At 35.0% G+C, this 20,439-nt stretch overlaps 1 protein-coding gene across 2 annotated transcripts in view; it reads left to right on the plus strand.

Annotated features, from left to right (window-relative positions):
• The window catches only part of cd276 (CD276 molecule), a 125,256-nt gene that overhangs the window by 3,932 nt on the left and 100,885 nt on the right, over window positions 1–20,439 (plus strand). For both annotated transcript variants that reach the window (XM_051135252.1, XM_051135253.1), the window contains exon 2: window positions 2,894–3,032. In XM_051135252.1, the coding sequence (XP_050991209.1) occupies window positions 2,987–3,032 (46 nt within the window). In that variant the 5' untranslated portion in view covers window positions 2,894–2,986. The remainder of the gene's footprint in view (window positions 1–2,893; window positions 3,033–20,439) is intronic.

Genomic DNA, 20,439 nt, shown 5'->3' on the forward strand with positions numbered 1-20,439 from the left:
AGTATTGCATGTTGTTCCACATTTACTTAGCTAAATGTAACAGGCACATAACAGACTCATAAAAGACTCTCTGTTCCAGGTGTGAACATGAATCCAGGAGTCACTCCTGGACTAATAATTATTGATATAATGACAGCAGTAGCAATGTTTTGACATTAGTCCTCGAACAAAAATAGTCATTAATTATTTAGACCAAATCGAAGCATATGATAAATTTGAATCAAGGATTGAATTTGGGATGAACCTGAATAAATTATGACAATTTTCTTTTTTGGGTGAACTGTCCTTTTAACTGTATGGAAAAAGGAGTATGTATTATTATACTTGTATTTTTACTTATTATTATATAAGTATTATAATTATAGTTGTTCATTTATATATATATATACACATATATATATATATATATATATTTTTTTTTTAAAAGAGGCACAATAAGACAAATATGTTAGAGATACAAATTAAACTCATTTTTCAGATACAGTAAGTTTAATTAACATGTAGGCTATACATTTATTTAACATCTTTTAGTTAACGTTAATGACAGATAGGTATTTAATTAGGAATGCTGTCCCTTTAAGACAGAAGGCATGCATGTAATGTTGACACATTCAGTTTTTACCCACCTGTTTACATTAACTTAAGCCATAACTTACATAATTTACATGAGATACTCTCATTTGGATTACTGTGTGTGCATTTGAGCATTGATCGCACACTGTTTGAGAACAAAAGAATTGGAGCCTGTGTGAGAGAGAGCACTTCTGGTGTTTGTCTATTAGCGCGATTCCGCCTATCCCGCCATCACTAACTTTAAGTTAATCGACAACGAATTGTGACTATGGGGGAAAACAGGACATCTGGTGATTCTATTCCTAACCCTTCAGGTGCTGAGGCCATTGTTTCAGATCGCAAGCTCACGTTTTGGTCGCCTATCTTTCAATTATGGCTGCCATGCTGAGACTAGACATGCAAACGCCCCTTATCCAATTTTGAAAGAGGCCTATAAGATGTTTTTCATGAAACATTTGTAGAACAAAATCCTGTTTCAATCATTCATTAAGTCTTCCTTACATAAATTGTTGCACTGAATCAAATGACAAATTACATAAGTAAAGTTGTATGATCTATTCATTCCACTCATGTTTCATGACTGAGACCCAGTGTTTCGAGAACGAGATTAAGCACTCAGAAAGAGTCACGACCGACTGAAGAAAGTTCAGTGGAGATGTTGAGCGCAGAACTATCCTCTCTAGGGTTCGCTGGGCTGTGTGAGTATTTCTCTGCAGATTTATTGAGCTTGGCAGAGAATAGTCCTTGAGGATAGTGCGTATTCGTCCTTCTTCTTTATATTCAGATCTGTGCTTCGGCACACAGAGTGAGTATCAGGAGACGGCGACAGCTCTGTCTCGCCCAGAGCAATTGAAAATTCTCAGTGTGTAAGAGAGGTGCTCCACCGAGGGAAAGGAATGACCGAGCCTTTCCCTGCCAAATGTCAAACTCCCTTTTAATAGGCAGGTTATCAGTCAGAAAAGTTAAAACTGTAACTTGCACAGCAAACTTCATGGGCGCATCTGTGAACAAAGTGTACAGAAACATGTGCTGCATTCAAGCGCATTGGGGAAGTCTGGCAGATTTTTGGAAAAAAATAATACAAAATGTATGTTTTTTTTTTTTGTTTTTTTTAAACACTATTCTGTATTCTTATATCTTACATATATTTTGTATTATCATTTATTTATTCATGGTATCTAACATTACATTTAATTTGCACTCGTTTGTTCATATTATCCAGAATATAGCAAAAAATTAAAGGTTAAATCAAGTCAAGGCAAAATAGTGCAAATAATTAAAACATGCAATTTAATGTATATAAACACAAACTGTATATATTTAAGTATTTAAATATATTTTTTAATTTATATATAATATAAATTGTATAAAAAATAAACATATAAATAATAAATACATATACTTGTCAGTAGTTCTTAAATCTATACATGAATGTGCTTGTATTTATACATACATAATAATCACACATAGTACACACACATATATTAGGCAAACTCAAACTTTTATTTTGTATGCAATTAATCGTTTGACAGCCCTAGAAAAAAGTTACAAATAAATACAGAAAATAATGGATAAAGGGGGAAAAGTAATACAAAAATAAATTAAGGAATACATTTAATTAAAAATGTAATATTAACAGAATCCTACACAATCAACCAAGTGTGAAATCAAGTGTTTACATTCATATGCTTTCATGAAGTTTGTGGCCTAAATCCGTATCTTTAGCAGTTTGATTTGATTCCACAGTTGCTGTGGCACGTTTTTGTGTCACCATACTGGAAAGGTCAAGATCCAGCCATAAATCATTTCACGAGTTCGCCTGCCCATCCAGTCCTAATGGGCAATGGTAAACAAACTTGGCTTGCTGTCCTTAATGGAGGCTCGAACCCAAGGCTTGGCTTGAGCGCAGAGTTCGACCCCCCCCCCCCCAATGCGATATTACCTAGAGGGAGAATAACAGAAACAGAGGAGGAGAAGGGGAGGTGGAGGGATGCTGGAAGAACGGAGGCTGGGACGGTGCAATGAGAGCTGCTTATATAGGCTCGTAATGATAATTGACAGGACTGAATGATTAGGCTCCTCCCAAACCTACGTTTGGAACTTCATAAAATGTTGACCCTTTCAACATGGTGAATTTGTTGACACATTCGTAGCAGCCAAACATGGCATGTGTCTATTTTATACCTATGGTTTAACAGCTGGTGATGTTCACTAGAGATTCACTAGAGAACTTTCACCTCATTACTGTGTTTCTTCTGTCTTTCTGTCTTTCAGTCACTCAGCTCCAGGTTAATCAGTCTCTCTCTGTTTTTCCCTGCAGTGCTGTGATTGAAGGAGCTGCCCCGCTGTTACACACACACACGCATCGTGGGATCTCACGCACACACATACGCGCGCTCGTCTCAGCTTCAGTATGCTGGCCCTCCTGTTGTGTGCTCTGCTGGCTTTTCACAATGACGGTGGGTGATCTTCTGCTCCCTACATGCTGATTAGCTAAAGATCATAACCTGTAAACCTGAACCACACAATGAAGATTAAGCCACAACAAACAAACAAGTAAAGACAGAATATACAGCCAGAGCTATGAAGTCATTTCAGTTGAGACCATGTGTGTTTTTATTAGAGATCAACCGCTATATCGATCTACCGTTATTTAAACATTTTAATCGGTTATCGGTTTTGTAATATCGGGTTCACCGATAAACGCAGCCATCTTGTGGGTGTTTTGAGAATTGCATGCATGCAGCGCGCCTGAAGGGAGACCCGACAACAATGGTGTGCAAAGGTAAAGCATAGCCTACTTTCTTGGTTTGCTGTAATTAGTAAACTTTATTTAATATAACAGCCATTAATGCTCATACTAGATGTGATACATAAATGCCTGATATGTAGCTAGTTTATGCAGCTTGGCTGTAAGAAATAGAGACGAACTTACAGTCACGTAAAATAATTCGTCAAGTCCTGTCCCAATACCGAAATTAAATAATGTACAGCCATGAATGAGCACATGTTGGAAATGAAAGCGCTGAATTTAATTCTCGTGCTGTTGTATGCTCATTAGTCTCATGAAGTCGCAGCCACGTATAGGCATAAACAGTGCCGGTCCGTCCAACAGGCGATACAGGTGGTTGCCTAGGGCCCCACCTTAAGGGGAGGGCCCCGCGGCTGCAAGGTTGTCAATTGGATTTTTAGGTGCGTTTGATTTGAAGCAATGCTGCGCAGAAAGGTCCGTTTTTGAAATCGAAGTTCTGCAAGAACTATAGAGCGCAGACAGCTCTGCATGCTTTCTACTCGCTCTTATGGTACTTTAATGTCATCCACCAATCAGTGTGTGCAGCGTAACTTAAAGCCGCACGCGCCTTACATAAGGAAACGCGCACCAGTGCTGTACAGTGCGGCATATGTGACCCTGGACCACAAAACCAGTCCTTCGTCGCTGGGGTATATTTGTAGCAATAGCCAAAAATACATTGTATGGGTCAAAATTATAGATTTTTCTTTCATGCCAAAAATCATTGGGAAATTAAGTAAAGATCATGTTTCATGAAGATATTTTGTAAAATTCTTACTGTAAATATATCAAAACTTGATTTTTGATTAGTGATATGCATTAGTAAGAGCTTCATTTGGAAACTTTAAAGGTGATTTTCTCAATATTTTGATTTTTTTGCACCCTCAGATTCCAGATATTCAAATAGTTGTATCTCGGCCAAATATTGTCCTATACTAACAAACCATACATCAATGGAAAGCTTGTTTGTTCAGCTTTCATATGATGTATAAAGCTCAGTTTCGAAAAACTGACCCTTAATGACTGGTTTTGTGGTCCAGGGTCACATATGTGTCGAACGTATGAAAAAAAAAAAATATGTGCGTTCAAATTTACCTTAGTAGAATGCACGTATGGATTTTGCATGGGTTTGAGTCTGTTTACAAACCTGTCTACGGTTTAATGACATGATTTTGCTCCAAATTTATTTAATAACATCAGTCAAGTTCTTGGAATAACTTCCTTTTTTGATCTGACATGGTTTCACATCACAGAATGAGGCAAAATCATTATTTTATATAGTATTCAATTTATAACTTTATCAAAAAAGTGATAAAGACTGTTGATTAGCATTGCATTGCATATTCATATAAAAATGCCCGATATGGCTCAAAGAACAGAGATAATCCAATTAGTCCCAATCGTACAGATATGTCTTCATGTTTCATGAGTTAAAATGTCTCTATCTGAGTTTTATTCAGCTATGCGAAAGCGTATACCTTTGTCCATATTAGGGATTTCCTGTATTAAAACATTGTATTACATTTATTACATATATTAATTAACACCTTATTTTGGGTAAAAATTGGAATAATAATACTTCTCTGTAAGTTTTTTTCTCCAGTATAGGAGTTTTTTTTTTCCCTCTCTCTCAGTGAATGCATAAGATTTTCTGACAAATAGTTAAGATTTTTTTTTTTTGGTCAAAGGTTTTAAATCATAATTAATTTTATAATAAATTCTTATACCTTTCTAAACAGTATAGTTAGGCCTCATGTATGTTAACAGGTCATGCTGCAGTTTTCTGTAAAATATATTGATAATCAGTAACAGTAATTATTGTTTTGTTTAATGTTTTTATTTAGTAATAACAATAGTCAGAATTGTCATATTGATAAAAAAACAACGTTTTGGCCAAATTGTACAGTCCTACACACAGGCACAACAAACTCCGTGTTCTTTATATTTTTTTGGTAAATAATGTCAGAAAACCTTTCTTGTTACAGATTTTGTTATTACGGTTTAGATTTTGGAAATCACTTAATATTGCCTCTCAGAATAGTCTCTCAAAATGAAGTCTTGTTACACATTAATGCTATTTTTAAATTATTTGACATGAAAGAATGACAGAGATTAAAGTAAAGGTAGAAATGGAATCCAAACAATATCTTTCCGGGGGCTGGAAAAAAGGATTTTTTGACTGCTATATACATAATATTTATTGCTGTAGTATTTGTTTTTTTTTTTTTCCTTTTTTACATGCAGTGATGCCCATGATTACAGACAGACTTGTCATATAAGGAAAAAATGAGCCACATTTAGCATGTTACGTTAAATAATTACAGACCTGGATCCAATGTAATTCAATAACGTTTTTTTTTTTTTTTTCATGTGATCATCAATCAGTCCTTAAAAACAAGCAGAATAGCCTGCATTTCTTATCATTTATGAATATTAAGGCGCATGTTTATTTTGTTTATGCTCTGTTTATTCTGTTTAGTTTTGTGTATACTTTATCTCGCTTGCACTCCTATTTTTTTATTTAATTTGCTTAATTTTTTTTTTTTTTTAACATATGAATACGTTAAATGTGTTACGAATAATACACATTCATGCTTAAATATTGAAATAGTAATTTAATGTGCTTTATCTTTATTAGTCAAATTTCTGTGAAAGTTTTTTACACTAGTGGGGCCCATTTTCATTATCTTGCCTAGGGCCCCGCAAACCTACAGGCCGGCACTGGGCTTAAACGTCATAAGAAATAGCTCGAACTCACAGTCACATAATATAATCCATCATGTCCTGTCCCAGTAAACGTAACTTTGCATGAATTAAATAATACAGCCATAAATGAGTACGTTGAAAATAAAAGCACTGAATTTAATTCTCTCTCTGTTGTCTATGCTCATCATTCGTCTCGTTAAGTCGCTTTCATTTTGCCGTTCACTCACAGGATTAATGCTCTGATGGCCACCGCATGTAACTTTTAACAAGATTCACTTGTTTAAAACACCCTGAATTATATTAACATTTACTATATAACCATTATTTTTCTAATACCCTTCTAAATATATACAACTCTATGGAAATGATTTATTATCTTCACCAGCGATCACAGTTTGAGTATACTTCTATGTAAATGCATAGATAAACCGCGCTGTCAGCAGGCATTTCAGAATAGAACAACGCAAACAATATTCGTAATTCTGATATAACATACCAGTTAAGAAATACAATAAAATATGATGTTTTGTTTGCTATATTCCAATATTCCAGAGAATATTATTCAGTGAATTAACATTATTCTTCACTCTTTAGCATATTAAAAAGCTTATAAACTGATGTTTAAAACAAAGTTGATATGACTCCTGTCCGTTATTTATTTTCTCCATTTGAAAACATTCTACTTTTATTTTGTTTATTAGTGTTGCAGCTAATGCGTTTTATAAATAAAATGTTTTTATTGTTGTAATATGAAGATTAAATTTAAGATGAAAGACTGCTAATTTTCAACACTTTTTAAGATGACTGAAAGGAGGAAAAACCAAAATGAAGTATGGACTTACTTCACTCAGTCACTGATTTACTTTATAACAGTAAATATCGGTTCTGCATATCAGTTATCGGGCACATAATTATGCAAATAATCAGTATCGGTTATAAAAAATCAATGACGGTCGATCACTAGTTTTTATGCAGTTTTTAAAAAAATAAAAGTGACGGTAAAGACATCTATGATGTAACAAATTTCTGTTTAAAATAAATAAGTCACGGTTCCCACAAAAATATTCGGTAGCACAACTGTTTTCAATATTGATAATAATCAGAAATGTTTCTTGAGCAACTAATCAGCATATTAGAATGATTTCTGAAGGATCATGTGACACTGCAGACTGCAGTAATGATGCTGAAAATGCAGCTTTGATCACAGCAATAAATGACATTTTAACATATATTCACATAGATAAAATAAAATAAAAGCAGCTTAGGTGAGCAAAAAACATATAGGCGCCAAACTTTTGAACAGTAGTGTATCTTTATGAAATAATAATAATAATAATAATAATAGTTTTATTATTATTATTAATCAGCTATTTTATTATATAATTTAATTATAATTATAATTTTTTTTTCAATGTGTGGGTTAAGTGTTCAAAGTTACATGCAATACATTAACAGAACAACAGGGGGAGAAAACTGCAGATAAATAGTATTGAAAAATAATCCTCATTGATGTCACAGTGAATTTATTAAATTATAAACTACTACAGTGGTGCAGTTTCATTAGTTCACACGCATCTAAATTCATGCATGATATGAAATATCAACGTTTTCACTGACAAAAAGCCTGAATGTATCTGTGAAATCTGTTTTTACAGATATCTAGCGTGAATAAAAAGATTTGTTCCTTCCCCAATAAAAGTCCATGAGAGGCTTATGGCACATCCTTAGTTAAATTTGCATAATGCATAAAGGGATTCTTGCGTGAATATTATAAAACTGAATCCAGAATGAGCTCTTTAACTGATTAATATCTGCCTCTCCAGGTAAAAACTTTAAAACTGTCTCGACATTATACGAACGCGAAGACGATTTACACCTCTGTAAAATGGCGAAGGTCAGAAATGTGCTGAGGAAATGGAAAAAAATTTAATCTGTGAATTGTAAGGTTATTTCTAAGAGCGAGGAAGACAAGAAGAAAGGTTTTCCCCTCTGACTCAGATGTTGTGGCACTATTTTCCTGTTTGGGCTTGTGTTCACGTATGGCTATAGATGAAACCAGTGCTCGGGTGTGGCATGTTCAGCTTAAACCACAGTTATGACACTGTTTCATAGCTCTCAGTTTGTTACAGAAGTGTGCTGGAACTTTGAGCATTATTGCAGAGAGGATCTTTAAAATATGTAAGGAGTGTCTAAAATACAATCTTAGAGGTTTCTCAACTTTTATCTTTCAACAGAAGGGCGTAACTCAATATACAAGACATGAATTGGCTCCTAGGATGTATGAGCTCATATGCTTTTATATTATCATTTTCTCCATTTTTCTGTATTCTTGCCACATATAGCATACACAAGTTACAGCTTAAGGCCTGCAGTTGGACGTTTGCTAATGTGGTTTCCTAAAGCAGTGAGTCCTGAGCAAACCCTAGATGGAGTTTGCCACATTTTGATGATTTCTGGGGAAAATTTGTGAATTGTAGCATAAAATGTGTTAAATGGAAGTTCTAAACCTTTGCTGGGGATGTGGGGTAGTAGAACTCAGTACAAGTATTGCATAATAAATTGGTTTGATAGGATTCTTAAAGGAAGAGCTCACACAAAAGTAAAAATGTGCTCACTCTCAGGCAAACCAAGATGTAGATATGTTTGTTTTTTCATCAGATTTGGAGAAATGTAGCATTCCATCATTTGCTCACCAATAGATCCTCTGCAGTGAATGGGTGCCGTCAATATGAGAGTCCAAACAGCTGATAAAAACATCACAAGAATCCACAAGTAATCCATGCCACTCCAGTCCATCAGTTAGTCCTGTGAAGCCAAAAGCTGTATGTTTGTAATAAACAAATCCACTATTAAGATGTTATTATTATTATTATTATTATTATTATACAAGCATGACAGACATGGAGGTTGGTAAAAAAAATAAAAATAGAAATAATAAAAACAATCACAATCTGAAAAAATGACACATTGTTTTTATTTTTTATTTTTTTAAACCTGTTAATGACTGACAAATATGCATGACATTACGTTCATTTGTTTATTTATGCTAAAACTAATGATGGATTGCATTTGGAAGGACACTTCAGTTTGGGAATTATTGCATTGGGTGTGTTTGTGCATATTTGTTAGTGTCTTCCCTTTTTAAACCTCAACAAATTGAGAAGCAAATCAGAAGGCGTTGAATGCTCACAGCAGGTCTCCTGCGGGTGCTGATGTTCGATGTAAATGCCTCCTATAGGCCCGCAGAGACACTCCAAATGCGATGCTTATTAAAACAGAGCGTATTACCCAGCATCATATCAGCACATTTCACATGCACTCTTTTGGGAATCAAGACCAGACCTGATGTACACAACGTGCCGAGACTGCAGTTTCACACTAAGACTGTTTCCCATCTCCCTCTCACCCCATTCATCTCTTTGTCTTGCTTTCTTTTCTGTCTTCATAACATTTGGCAAAGAAATTCAAACTACTTTCCTGAAAGTTCCTGTAAGCAGTAGATCATGATACTATAGAAACACTAAAGTCATGGGTTTAAATCGCAGGAAATGCATGAACAGAAATTGTGTTTAGCTTAAATGCAAGGTAAGTTGAGTTTGGATAAAACAAATATCACACAAGCTCACATGGGCAGCAAGAGCAGTATGACAGGAGTGTTGATCACAAGCTTAAATGTGATTTTATACAACAGTTCAGTAAATAAAAAGTTGATATTGTGTTATATTCTAAACATTAATATGTGTTTTGCTCAATTTTGCACAGAACATATAGCCATATAGCAGAATTGTTGCACATCTTCGAGCAGCACAGCGGTGTTTAGTTTCTGTATGAATCTGCATTTTGAATGAATTGTGTGAACCAATGATTCAAAAGCCCATTCATAAAGAGACCCATTTACTTCATTCCTGTTCTATAGTTTACATAATAGACTGACAGCCCTAAATATAATATAATATAATTAGGGATGCACCGATACCGATACTGCTCATTAAAATGCCCCGATACCAAATGCCGATACCACACAGCATGTGACAAGTGCATATTCAGGCAAAGAAACACTGACAACAGAACAACAGACAGCAGAATGGAGTCATTAAAAATTAAGGATGTCTACGAAGTATATGTATGCAAGTAATATAAAGCGTGATCTTTATTGATATTTGCTCACTTAGCACATGCATCATTCGGATTAAAATAAATTCGTAAATATGAAACAAACTTTATAGAGGCTGTAGTGTAGATTCAGATTTTACTGTAGATTTTTTAGATTATAGGCCCCCCCCCCCCAAAAAAAATACAAAATTGAACAGTGAAAGTAACAAAACATCTTTTAATGGGCATAATTAAGTGTAAAAATGGGATATATAGTTAAACCAAAAATTATTCGGACACCAGATATACACCACCTAATTTTTGATATATATATTTTTTACTAGTGGTTGCAGGACACAGTTTATGATGATGTGAAAAATGTCTGATAATGTGAGAAAAGGTATCTGAATAAATTTGGGTTTGACTGTATCTATTTGATAAATGAAGTTAACCAACAAACATTGTACATATTCTTGCAACATTGTTTGTTAATAGTCATTTAACAACATAGTGTGTTGATTTGTTTAATAGTAGAATAGTGCCACATAGTTTAAGTGAAAGTTTGTGTACTTAAAAGCAGGAGGCTGTTTTGAGACTTTGTGTAACTGAATGCTAATGAATAATAGTTCTGCTCCTTTTTTGTTAAGTTGGGTGTGTTAACTATGCAGCACTTTTCATTTCCTTTATCTGGTTATGTTTACATTTTTTCTAAAGTGATGACATTGCTTTTTTTTTTTGTTAAAACCAAAAAGACGTGTATATTGTTGGCTTGAAATAGCCTTCTGTTAAAGATTTTTGTATTCATCCTTACTATAGGCAAAAATAAAACCTCCCTCCGAATTAATTGCACTTTCATTGAAACCAAATCTAAGAAGTATCAGGTATCGGTATCGGTACCTGGTATCGGCAAGTACACAAATGAAAATACTCGTACTTGTATCGTTCTGTAAAAAAGTGATTTTGTTTCATCCCTAAATATAATATAATATAATATAATAAATTATAGAATAATGTAATCTAATGTAAGTAATTTAATATAATAGAATCCAATATAATAGATTTTAATATAGTGTAATTTAAGGGAATAGAGTAGAACATAATATAGAACTAGCATGTGGAGTTTGTGTTGTTGTTAATCTTGTGTTGTTGTTGATGTTGTGTGTTGTTTTTGTTGATGATAGTGATGTTGTTGTGTGTTGTTGATGATGTTGTTGTGTGGTGTTGTTTTTGTTGTTGATAATGTTGTGTGATGTTGTTTTTGTTGTTGATGATAATGGTGTGTGGAGTTGTTTTTGTTGTTGATGTTGTGTGTCGTTGTGTGGTGTTTTTGTTGTTGGTGATGATAATGTGTGTTGATGGTGATCTTGTATGGTGTTGTTTTTGTTTTTGTTGTTATGTGTTGATGTGTATTGTTGATGATGTTTTTTGTTGTTGATGCTGTTTGTTGTCGATGTTGATGATGATGTGTGGTGTTGTTGATGATGATTTTGTTGTGTGTTGTGTGGTGTTGTTTTTATTGTGTGTTGGGGGGTGTTGCATAAAACAAGTTTACCAGATAATCCAGGCTTATTTCAGTTAGTCTGACTTACTGTCACTTGATTTGGCTCAAAATAATTCTAACTGAAATAAGCTTGGCTTATTTGGTAAATTTGTTTCATGAAACACCCCCCTGTTGTTAATGATGTATGTTGTTGTTTTTTTGCTGATGTTGTGTGTTGTTGTTAATGTTGTGTTGATGATGGTGATGATGGTGTGTGTGTTGTTGTTGTTGTTGTGTGGTGTTGTAGTTTTTGTTGTTCAAGATGATGTTGTTGTTGTGTATCGTTGTAGTTTTTGTTGTTCATGATGATGTTGTTGTTGTCGTTGTTGTGTGTTGTTGATGATGATGATGATGATGTTGATGTTGTGTCGTGTTGTAGCTTTTGTCTTCGATGTTGTTGTTGTCTAGTGTTGTAGTTTTTGTTGTGAAGCTCCAGGCTTTGCTTCTGCAGGCTGTGAGGGTGTGGTTTTCCCTAAGGCAGTTGTCTTTACAAGGACGCACTGTACTGCACATAAGACTGAATGAATACAGAATCACGCTCAACTGTGTGCAGCTTCTCTTTGATAATTTAAGGCTTAAGGCAGGATCACTGGCCCTTCACCCAGATTAGCTCTACACCTGAAATCAAGATGATCATTCAGGCTGTGTATCTCTGAAAGAGAACAGGGACGCTTCATAACCCTACACTTCATTGCTTGGCCAATAATACCGCTTTTCTCGATGAGCTGATATATCAATGTAATATGTAATTATGTAATTTTATGCAATATATGCTATTTAACTGTATATATATATATATATATATATATATATATATATATATAATAGCTATGCTACCTGGGCCTTTTTTTAAAATTAGAATAAAGAGATGAATTAATGTATATGAATTATTTTGCTGTCATCACCAACAAAACCATACATGGATCTCATTGCCTTTAGAAACATTACCACAGAAACAAGTAATTTTCATATTTTGATTTTAGTAAAATCAAAGCATCATACCCAAATCACACATAACAATTTCTAATGTATGTAAATTATTATAATATATTAAAATAGAAAAAATAATAACTAAAACGAATAACTATTATGTTTAATTAATTAATGAATTAATTTATTTCAGCTTCATATTATAAACATATTATAAACATATTATAAACACTTTAATATTAACAAAGTAAATAATCTTAAAATAATTAATAATGCTAATATTTTTGTATTATTATTATTATTATTTAAAAGACATATATAAAACAAAATATAAATGTAAAAAATATAAAAATAGATAATTTATTTTTAGTGTTGTCTATTTTTGTAAACATTATACTTATGAAATTTTGAAAAGCTTCTACTGTCTTACATCAATAGAATGTTCAGCATTAAAATGTAATTGAAAGTGATGGCATTGTATATATTTCACATATCGGATAGAGATTCTAAAGGTTCTTTGCATTTATGCACCATTAGAACCTAAAACTTGAACTCTGTTCTTCTGCTGATGTGTCTTTCAGCGAATGTAAATCTAGTTGTCTTGGGCTTCACGCTCCCATTCTCTTTCCCATTTTCAAGTGTTTCTCCACTTCATTTCTCGTTTTGTTTAACCGTCTTCATCTCTTCATACACACAGCCTGTAAACACACACTGATGATTCTCTGCCGTCGCTATCTCTGTCAGAGCCGTGTCTAAGTCAGCTGAGAAAGCGCTGGATTTTTATAAAATGATATTTACACTCTGAATGTCATTATGATTTGACAGTATCATCCTATCGAACTAATAAAGGCCTTTGAGCAGAACTTCATCTCAGAGAAGGAGAGGAGAATGGCATGTTTGGAGATCATGTGACATGCTGAGCTGTTATTATGTTTGGACAATATCAGAGCCATAAATCTCATTCACGTGGAAATCAATCTCTCACATACAGAGAGAGAGAGAGAGAGAGAAAGAGATGATTTGATTGCTCCTGTGTCAGTGAATGTGTGGTCTGGTGTTATCCTTGATGCATTGTGATGCTAATGTCACTCAGGTGACGTGCTACCGTGCTGTCAGATATGTGGCCTTGCAAATGATAACTTCAGTAGACCGCTGAAAGTGAGAATTGAAAATCCAAAGGACAATTTGAGTCCTCAGAGTTCATTGGGAGTTTTATTCTAGTTTGACTGTCGTCACCGGCGTTTTGAAGACTTTATATTGGCACTGTAAATGTCACTGATATATTAGATTGTGTTGCTGCTGGTGTATAGATGTGAAATTACTTTTTCTGACTAATGAACACTTTTTGCCTGACAGATGATAAAATGAGTAGAACATTGGAGCACCCACAACACCCTCGCAACCAGTTAGTAGAGCCTAACAACCACCTGCAATACCCTAGCAAGTGCATAGCAACCACCCAGACAGTTGAACACCCTAGCAGCCACCTATTGACCATAGCAATCATATAGCAACTATATATAATAGAGCAACCATCTAACAACCAATAAAAACACTCTAGAAAGCACCTAAAATGCCCTAGCAACCACCCAGAACATCCCATCAAACACCTTCATCACCACAGCAACCACATAGAACAACCAGCAACCTCATAGTGACCACCCAGAAAACCTTAAAGACACCCCAAACACCGTAGCAACTAAAAACCATACCCTAGCAACCACCTAACGACCATCAAAACATCCTAGAAAGCATGTAAAATATAACAACCATCCAGAACCTTATCAAATGCCTTGGTTTCACTAGCAACCCAATTGAACCCTAGTAACTGCATAGCAACCACCCAGAACACCCTCAAGACAACTGACAACCTTAGCAAACAATTACAAATCAACTGAAATACCCTAGAAACTGCATAGAAACCACCCAGAACACCCTCAAGACAACTGACAACCTTTGCAAACAAATAACAACCACCTAGAATACAATTCTGTCTGCATAACAACCACCTAGGATATCCTAATGGCAATTAGTATGCCCCAACAACCACCTAGGATATCCTAATGCCAGTTAGTATGCCCTAACAACCACCTTAACAACCTCCCAGAACATCCCAACAACTGCATAGCAACCGTCCAGAACATCTTAAAGGCAACTGAACACCCTAGCAACTACTAAATAACCAGAATACCATAGCCACTGCATAGCAACCACACAGAACACCCTAAAGACAATTTAACACCCTAGCAACCACCTAGCGACCATCGAGAATACCCTAGTAACTGCATAGCAACCACCCAGAACACCCTCAAGACAACTGACAACCTTAGCAAACAATTAAAAATCAACTGGAATACCCTAGAAACTGCATAGAAACCACCCAGAACACCCTCAAGACAACTGACAACCTTTGCAAACAAATAACAACCACCTAGAATACAATACTGACTGCATAACAACCACCTAGGACATCCTAATGGCAATTAGTATGCCCTAGCAACCACCTTAACAACCTCCCAGAACATCCCAACAACTGCATAGCAACCATCCAGAACATCTTAAAGGCAACTGAACACCCTAGCAACTACCAAATAATCACTCAGAATACCCTAGCCACTGCATAGCAACCACGCAGAACACCCTAAATACAATTTAACACCTTAGCAACCACCTAGCAACCATCAAGAATACCCCAGCAATTAACCACATGGAATACCCAAACAATTAACCACATGGAATACCCTACCAACTGCATAGCAACCACCCATAATTCCCTAAAGACAATTGAACACTGTAGAAATCACCTAATGATTACCTAGAATATTCTAGCAGTCATATAGCAACCTAATAATAGAGCACCCTAGCAACCATTTAACATCTATTCAAAACACTCTAGAAAGCACCTAAAATATCGTAGCAAACACCCAGAACATCCCATCAAACACCTTCATCACCATAGCAACCACATAAAATACCCAGCAACCTCATAGTGACCACCCAGAATACTCTAAAGGCACCCATACACCCTAGCAACCAAAAACCATCCAGAAAAACCCAGAAAGCACCTAAAATACCCTAGCAACCACCTAACAATCACCAAAATCAACAAACATCCTAGAAAGCATGTAAAATATAGCAACTATCCAGAACACCATGCCTTGGTCACCATAGCAACCACACTGAACACCCATCGACCTCATAGCAACCACCCAGAATGCCCTAGCAACCATATAACAACTAATTAAAAACAACCTAACAACCACCTAGCTACCACCCAAAACACCTTACCAACTACCTTAATATTACCCAAAAGGTCCAAAAAGCTCCCAAAATACCGTAACAACCACTCAGAACACCTTAGCACCCCCCTAAATATTATCCAGAAGATCTAGAAAGTCTCCCAAATACCCTTGTGACAACTTAAATATTATCTAGATCTAGAAAGCCCCCAAAATACTCTAGCAACCACCCAGAACACTTCAGCAACTGCCTAAATATTATCCAGAAATTCTAGAAAGCCCCCAAAATACCCTAGCAACCACTCAGAACACCTTAGCAACCACCTAAATATTATCCAGAAGAGCTAGAAATCCTCCAAAATACCCTAGCAATCACCCAAAACACCTTAGCAACCACCTAAATATTATCCAGAAGATCTAGAAAGCCCCCTAAATACCCTAGCAACCAGCCAGAACACCTTAGCAACCTTTTTATAACCATCCAGAACATCCTGGAAGCTATCTACAATATCCAAGAAACCAACCAGAACACCATAAATGCCTTGATCACCCTAGCAACCATATCGAACACCTAGCAACCTCATAGCTATCACCCAGAATACCATAGCAACCATACAGCTCAGTTTAAACCCATCAGCACCTTTCACAGCAGTCCTGCATCATGGAATTTTGTGTAATCACATCCCTCAGTGTTTTGAGGGAGTCTGTTTTGTTGATGGTGTTAGATTCAAAAAGCCTGGTTTCCTGCTGCTGTGTTGCGTTCTCATCACTGGAGGGCGATAGTGCCTCACCGCTGTTACTGAACATTTACAGCCATGAGCTGCACACACTTCTGTTCTTATTCAGCACGTGTGTGTATATATGTGTGTGTACTTGGTATTCCCCACATCATGAAGACCAAATGTCCCCCCACAGATATTAATACCAGTAAATTTTGACCTTATGGGAACTTTTTTTTTTTTTTTTGGTCCCCATTAGGAAAACAGCTTATAAATAATACAGAATGAGTTTTTTGTTTTTTTTTAAATCTAAATAAGCAGAAAGTATTGTGTAGAGGTACGGTTAAAAATACAGTTTGTACAGTAGAAAAACCATTAAACCTATGGAATGAACCCATAAAACATGGAAACCAGTGTGCATGCATTTGTGTGTGAATAATGTTGGCGCTAGACTGATGGAGGTCTGATAAAGTCTCTTATCGAGCTCTCTTAAATGAAGCTGCGTGTCTCTCTGCAGGTAGATATTGAGCTCTGTGTTTCTCACTGATATTGAGCGCTGTTATTTGAGGCTTTGTCTGTTTGTAAGTGTGTGCATGTGCTTATTGGCCTTTGAGCTTCAGCAGGGCCGATATCGGTCTGGAGGGTTTGTTGTATTAGCAGAAGAGCGGCAAAACTCTCTGTTATTGAGCACTGCGCATTTAACCTTCATGCTTTACAGCCTGTGTTATGAAAGATGGAGATAGAGAGATGATGGGATGGAGAAAAAGAAGAAATACTCACACTTATAAAACACATTTACCATTTTTGTGGTTGTTGCTGAAATGCATCATCAATGGGATTCTACTATAGAATTAAAAAAAAAAAAAGATAATTGCAACTTAATCTCACACTAGACTTTTACTTTCACACTTTTTACTTTTTCCCCTCACAATTCTGAGTGTACATTTTTAATCTGAATTGAGTTAGCATCTTACAGTTGTGTTGTTTTGCTTCTGCTACAAAAAAAAAAAAAAAGAAAAGAAAGAAAGAGAAAGAAAAGTGAATTTGAACTTTTCACATTATAATTCAGACTTTTCAGCATTGCAAGGTTATATCTCTCAAAAAGGTAATTGTGACTTTTTTATCTTACGACTTAGACTTTTTTTTTGGTCACAATTAAATATTTATGTTTAAATCTTATAATTCTTTCTTTTTTTTTCTTCCACCTCAGAATTAAAAAAAAAATAAATAAAGCTGACTTTTTATTTTACCTCACAATTTGGACTGTTTTCTTGCAACTGAAAATGTGTATCTGAATACAGACTTTTCAGAATTTTTCAGAATTCTCAGAGTTGTTGTATTATTTTGGTTTCTGTTACAATATCACAATTCTGTTGTGTTGCTTCTGCTATAAAAATATATATATTTATATATATATATATATCTCACAATACAATTTGTTTTCTCTGAAATTTGCATCTAACGATTCATTTTTTAAAATGTATTTATTTATTTATTTTGCTTACACCATTGAATAAAACTAAAAAAGGTAGGTAACTGCAACTTTTTATGTCAGTTTTTTTTTTTTTTTAAATGAAACTGTTTAGCAAGTTTAAAACTGAGAAATTCTTCGAAAAAATGTCGCAATTGCTTAATTAATTTTAATTAATTAATTTTTATTCCATGGCAAACAGGCTTTCATAGTCAGCTTAAGTATAAATAAGCCAATCAGGGGTTTTTTTGTTTTTTTTCCACTGCGTTTGTGACTCATTGCTCTGGAGCCATGACATCATGGCAACCACCTAAACATCATGGCATCACTGATTGAAGGCATATATGGGATATTTTCTCAAATGCAAGCAGATGGATGGAGATGAGTGTAAGTGATGGTGACAAACAGAGGATGAGTGTGTCTAAAACAGTCCGTCTGTCACACCGCATACACTCACACTCAGGAAACTCAATGACTCTCAATGACTCAATGTGAAAGTGAAATATTATATTTGTAGAGTATTTTTGTCTATGTCTAGACTAAAGTAAATTTAAATATGACATCTCAAGGACTGTGGGGTGATATGCTGTCTGTCAAAACAGACAATCCACATGAGATCTCTTAATTTTGAAGCTGTCTTATTTGTGTGTGTGTGTGTTTGAAAGAAGTATATTCTGCTCAGCAGGACTGCATTTATAAGACCAAAAATACTGTAAAAATTGTGAAATATTGTTACATATTTATAACAAGTGTTCCTGTGTGAATATATAGCAAATGTAGTTTATTGCTGTGATCAAAGATACATTTTTAAAATCATTACTCCAGTCTTCAGTGTCACATGATCCTTCAGAATCATTTTAATATACTGATTTTCTGATTATTATCAGTGTTGAAATCATTGTGTTTTCAAAGAACATCATTCATTTGAAATAGAAATCTTACATAACATGATAAATGTCACTTTTGAACAATATAATGCATTCTTGATGAATAAAAGCATTAATTTCTTTTTGTTTGACCCCCGATGATGCTGATGCTAATATCTAGAGAGAGATTGATGGTCCATTTCATATCACATGGATTCCTATCCAATTAGATGTCATTATATGTAATTAAACAACAAATTAGTCCAAATGATCATTAATACCATGTGGCTGGATGACATCTGTTCAGATTAATTAGCATAATACAAAAATGTAGGTATGTATAATGTGTTTAATTCATGGCAAAACAAGTTCCTCTGAAGGTTTCCTTTCTCATGTGCTCAATCATCTACATTTTCCCTCTGTAAACCATGGACAAGAAATGGCAGTGTGCAAGAAATGCATTTAAAAGTAGGAATAAACGAAGAGAGAGAGAGAGAGAGAGAGAGAGAGGAGCGATTTGGAGAGAAACAGAGGAGATGTAAATAAACAGCGGCAGGATGTGTGGCAGCATTTATGAGGGCCGTAATGACTTTATTTGATTGCGGTGGCACAGGTTCCTGTTCCTCTCTCTTTCTCCCTCGCAGTGACTCAAATGTTGCCCGGCGCCATTAACACAAAGTGGCGGATGTAAATTCAAATTAGCCCACCTTATTTCACTGTGTCTCTCCTCAAACTCACACCTACAGCTAATGTCTCCTTCCCTCAGTCATCGTCCTGCTGTTCTGGCTGAAAGCATTCTTCTAGATCAATCATCGGTGGTATTTAGACTGTTCCAGCACTCTTACATAATTCCTAATCCTGGCATTCACCGCAGACATGGGCCAGATTCACATTTAAAGTGTTTGAGTAAGGATCTGGAGCATTTTCAATGCTCTTTCAGTCCTTTAGTTTGCAGCTATTGAACCAGACATTCCATGTGTTCATCTGCTATTTCTGGTTGAGTGCGTATTTTAATTGTTTTCTTAGCTTTGTCGATTGCTAATATATATAGCGTCCACATTGCAACTCGTTATGTGTATGTGTCTGTATTACATTTTCAATGTATTACCATTTCTGATTCAGGGCCATTTTAATACTGTCACTTTTTTAATTATCCATTAGAATCAGTATATATTTGAAGCAACAAATACCAGGGCTTTTTAGTAACGTATTAGTAAATAGTAAATGAATCAATATTCTGCAAGGATGCATTAAATCGATCAAAAGGAAAGACATTTATAAGGTTACAAAAGATTTTCAAAAGGAGTAATGATGGTGAAAATTCAACTTTGCATCACAAGAATAAATTATGTTTTAAAAGATATCACAACAGAAACCTTTTACTTCAAATTGTAATAATATTTTACATGACTGCTTTTACTGCATTTTGATCAAATAAAAACAGCCTTGATAAAAGCAAATAAAAGCAGATTTTTTATCTATTTTTCAAAAAGATTAAAAATCTTACTTATA

The sequence above is a fragment of the Labeo rohita genome, chromosome 18, assembly GCF_022985175.1.
Source record: "Labeo rohita strain BAU-BD-2019 chromosome 18, IGBB_LRoh.1.0, whole genome shotgun sequence".
Lineage (NCBI taxonomy): Eukaryota > Metazoa > Chordata > Actinopteri > Cypriniformes > Cyprinidae > Labeo > Labeo rohita.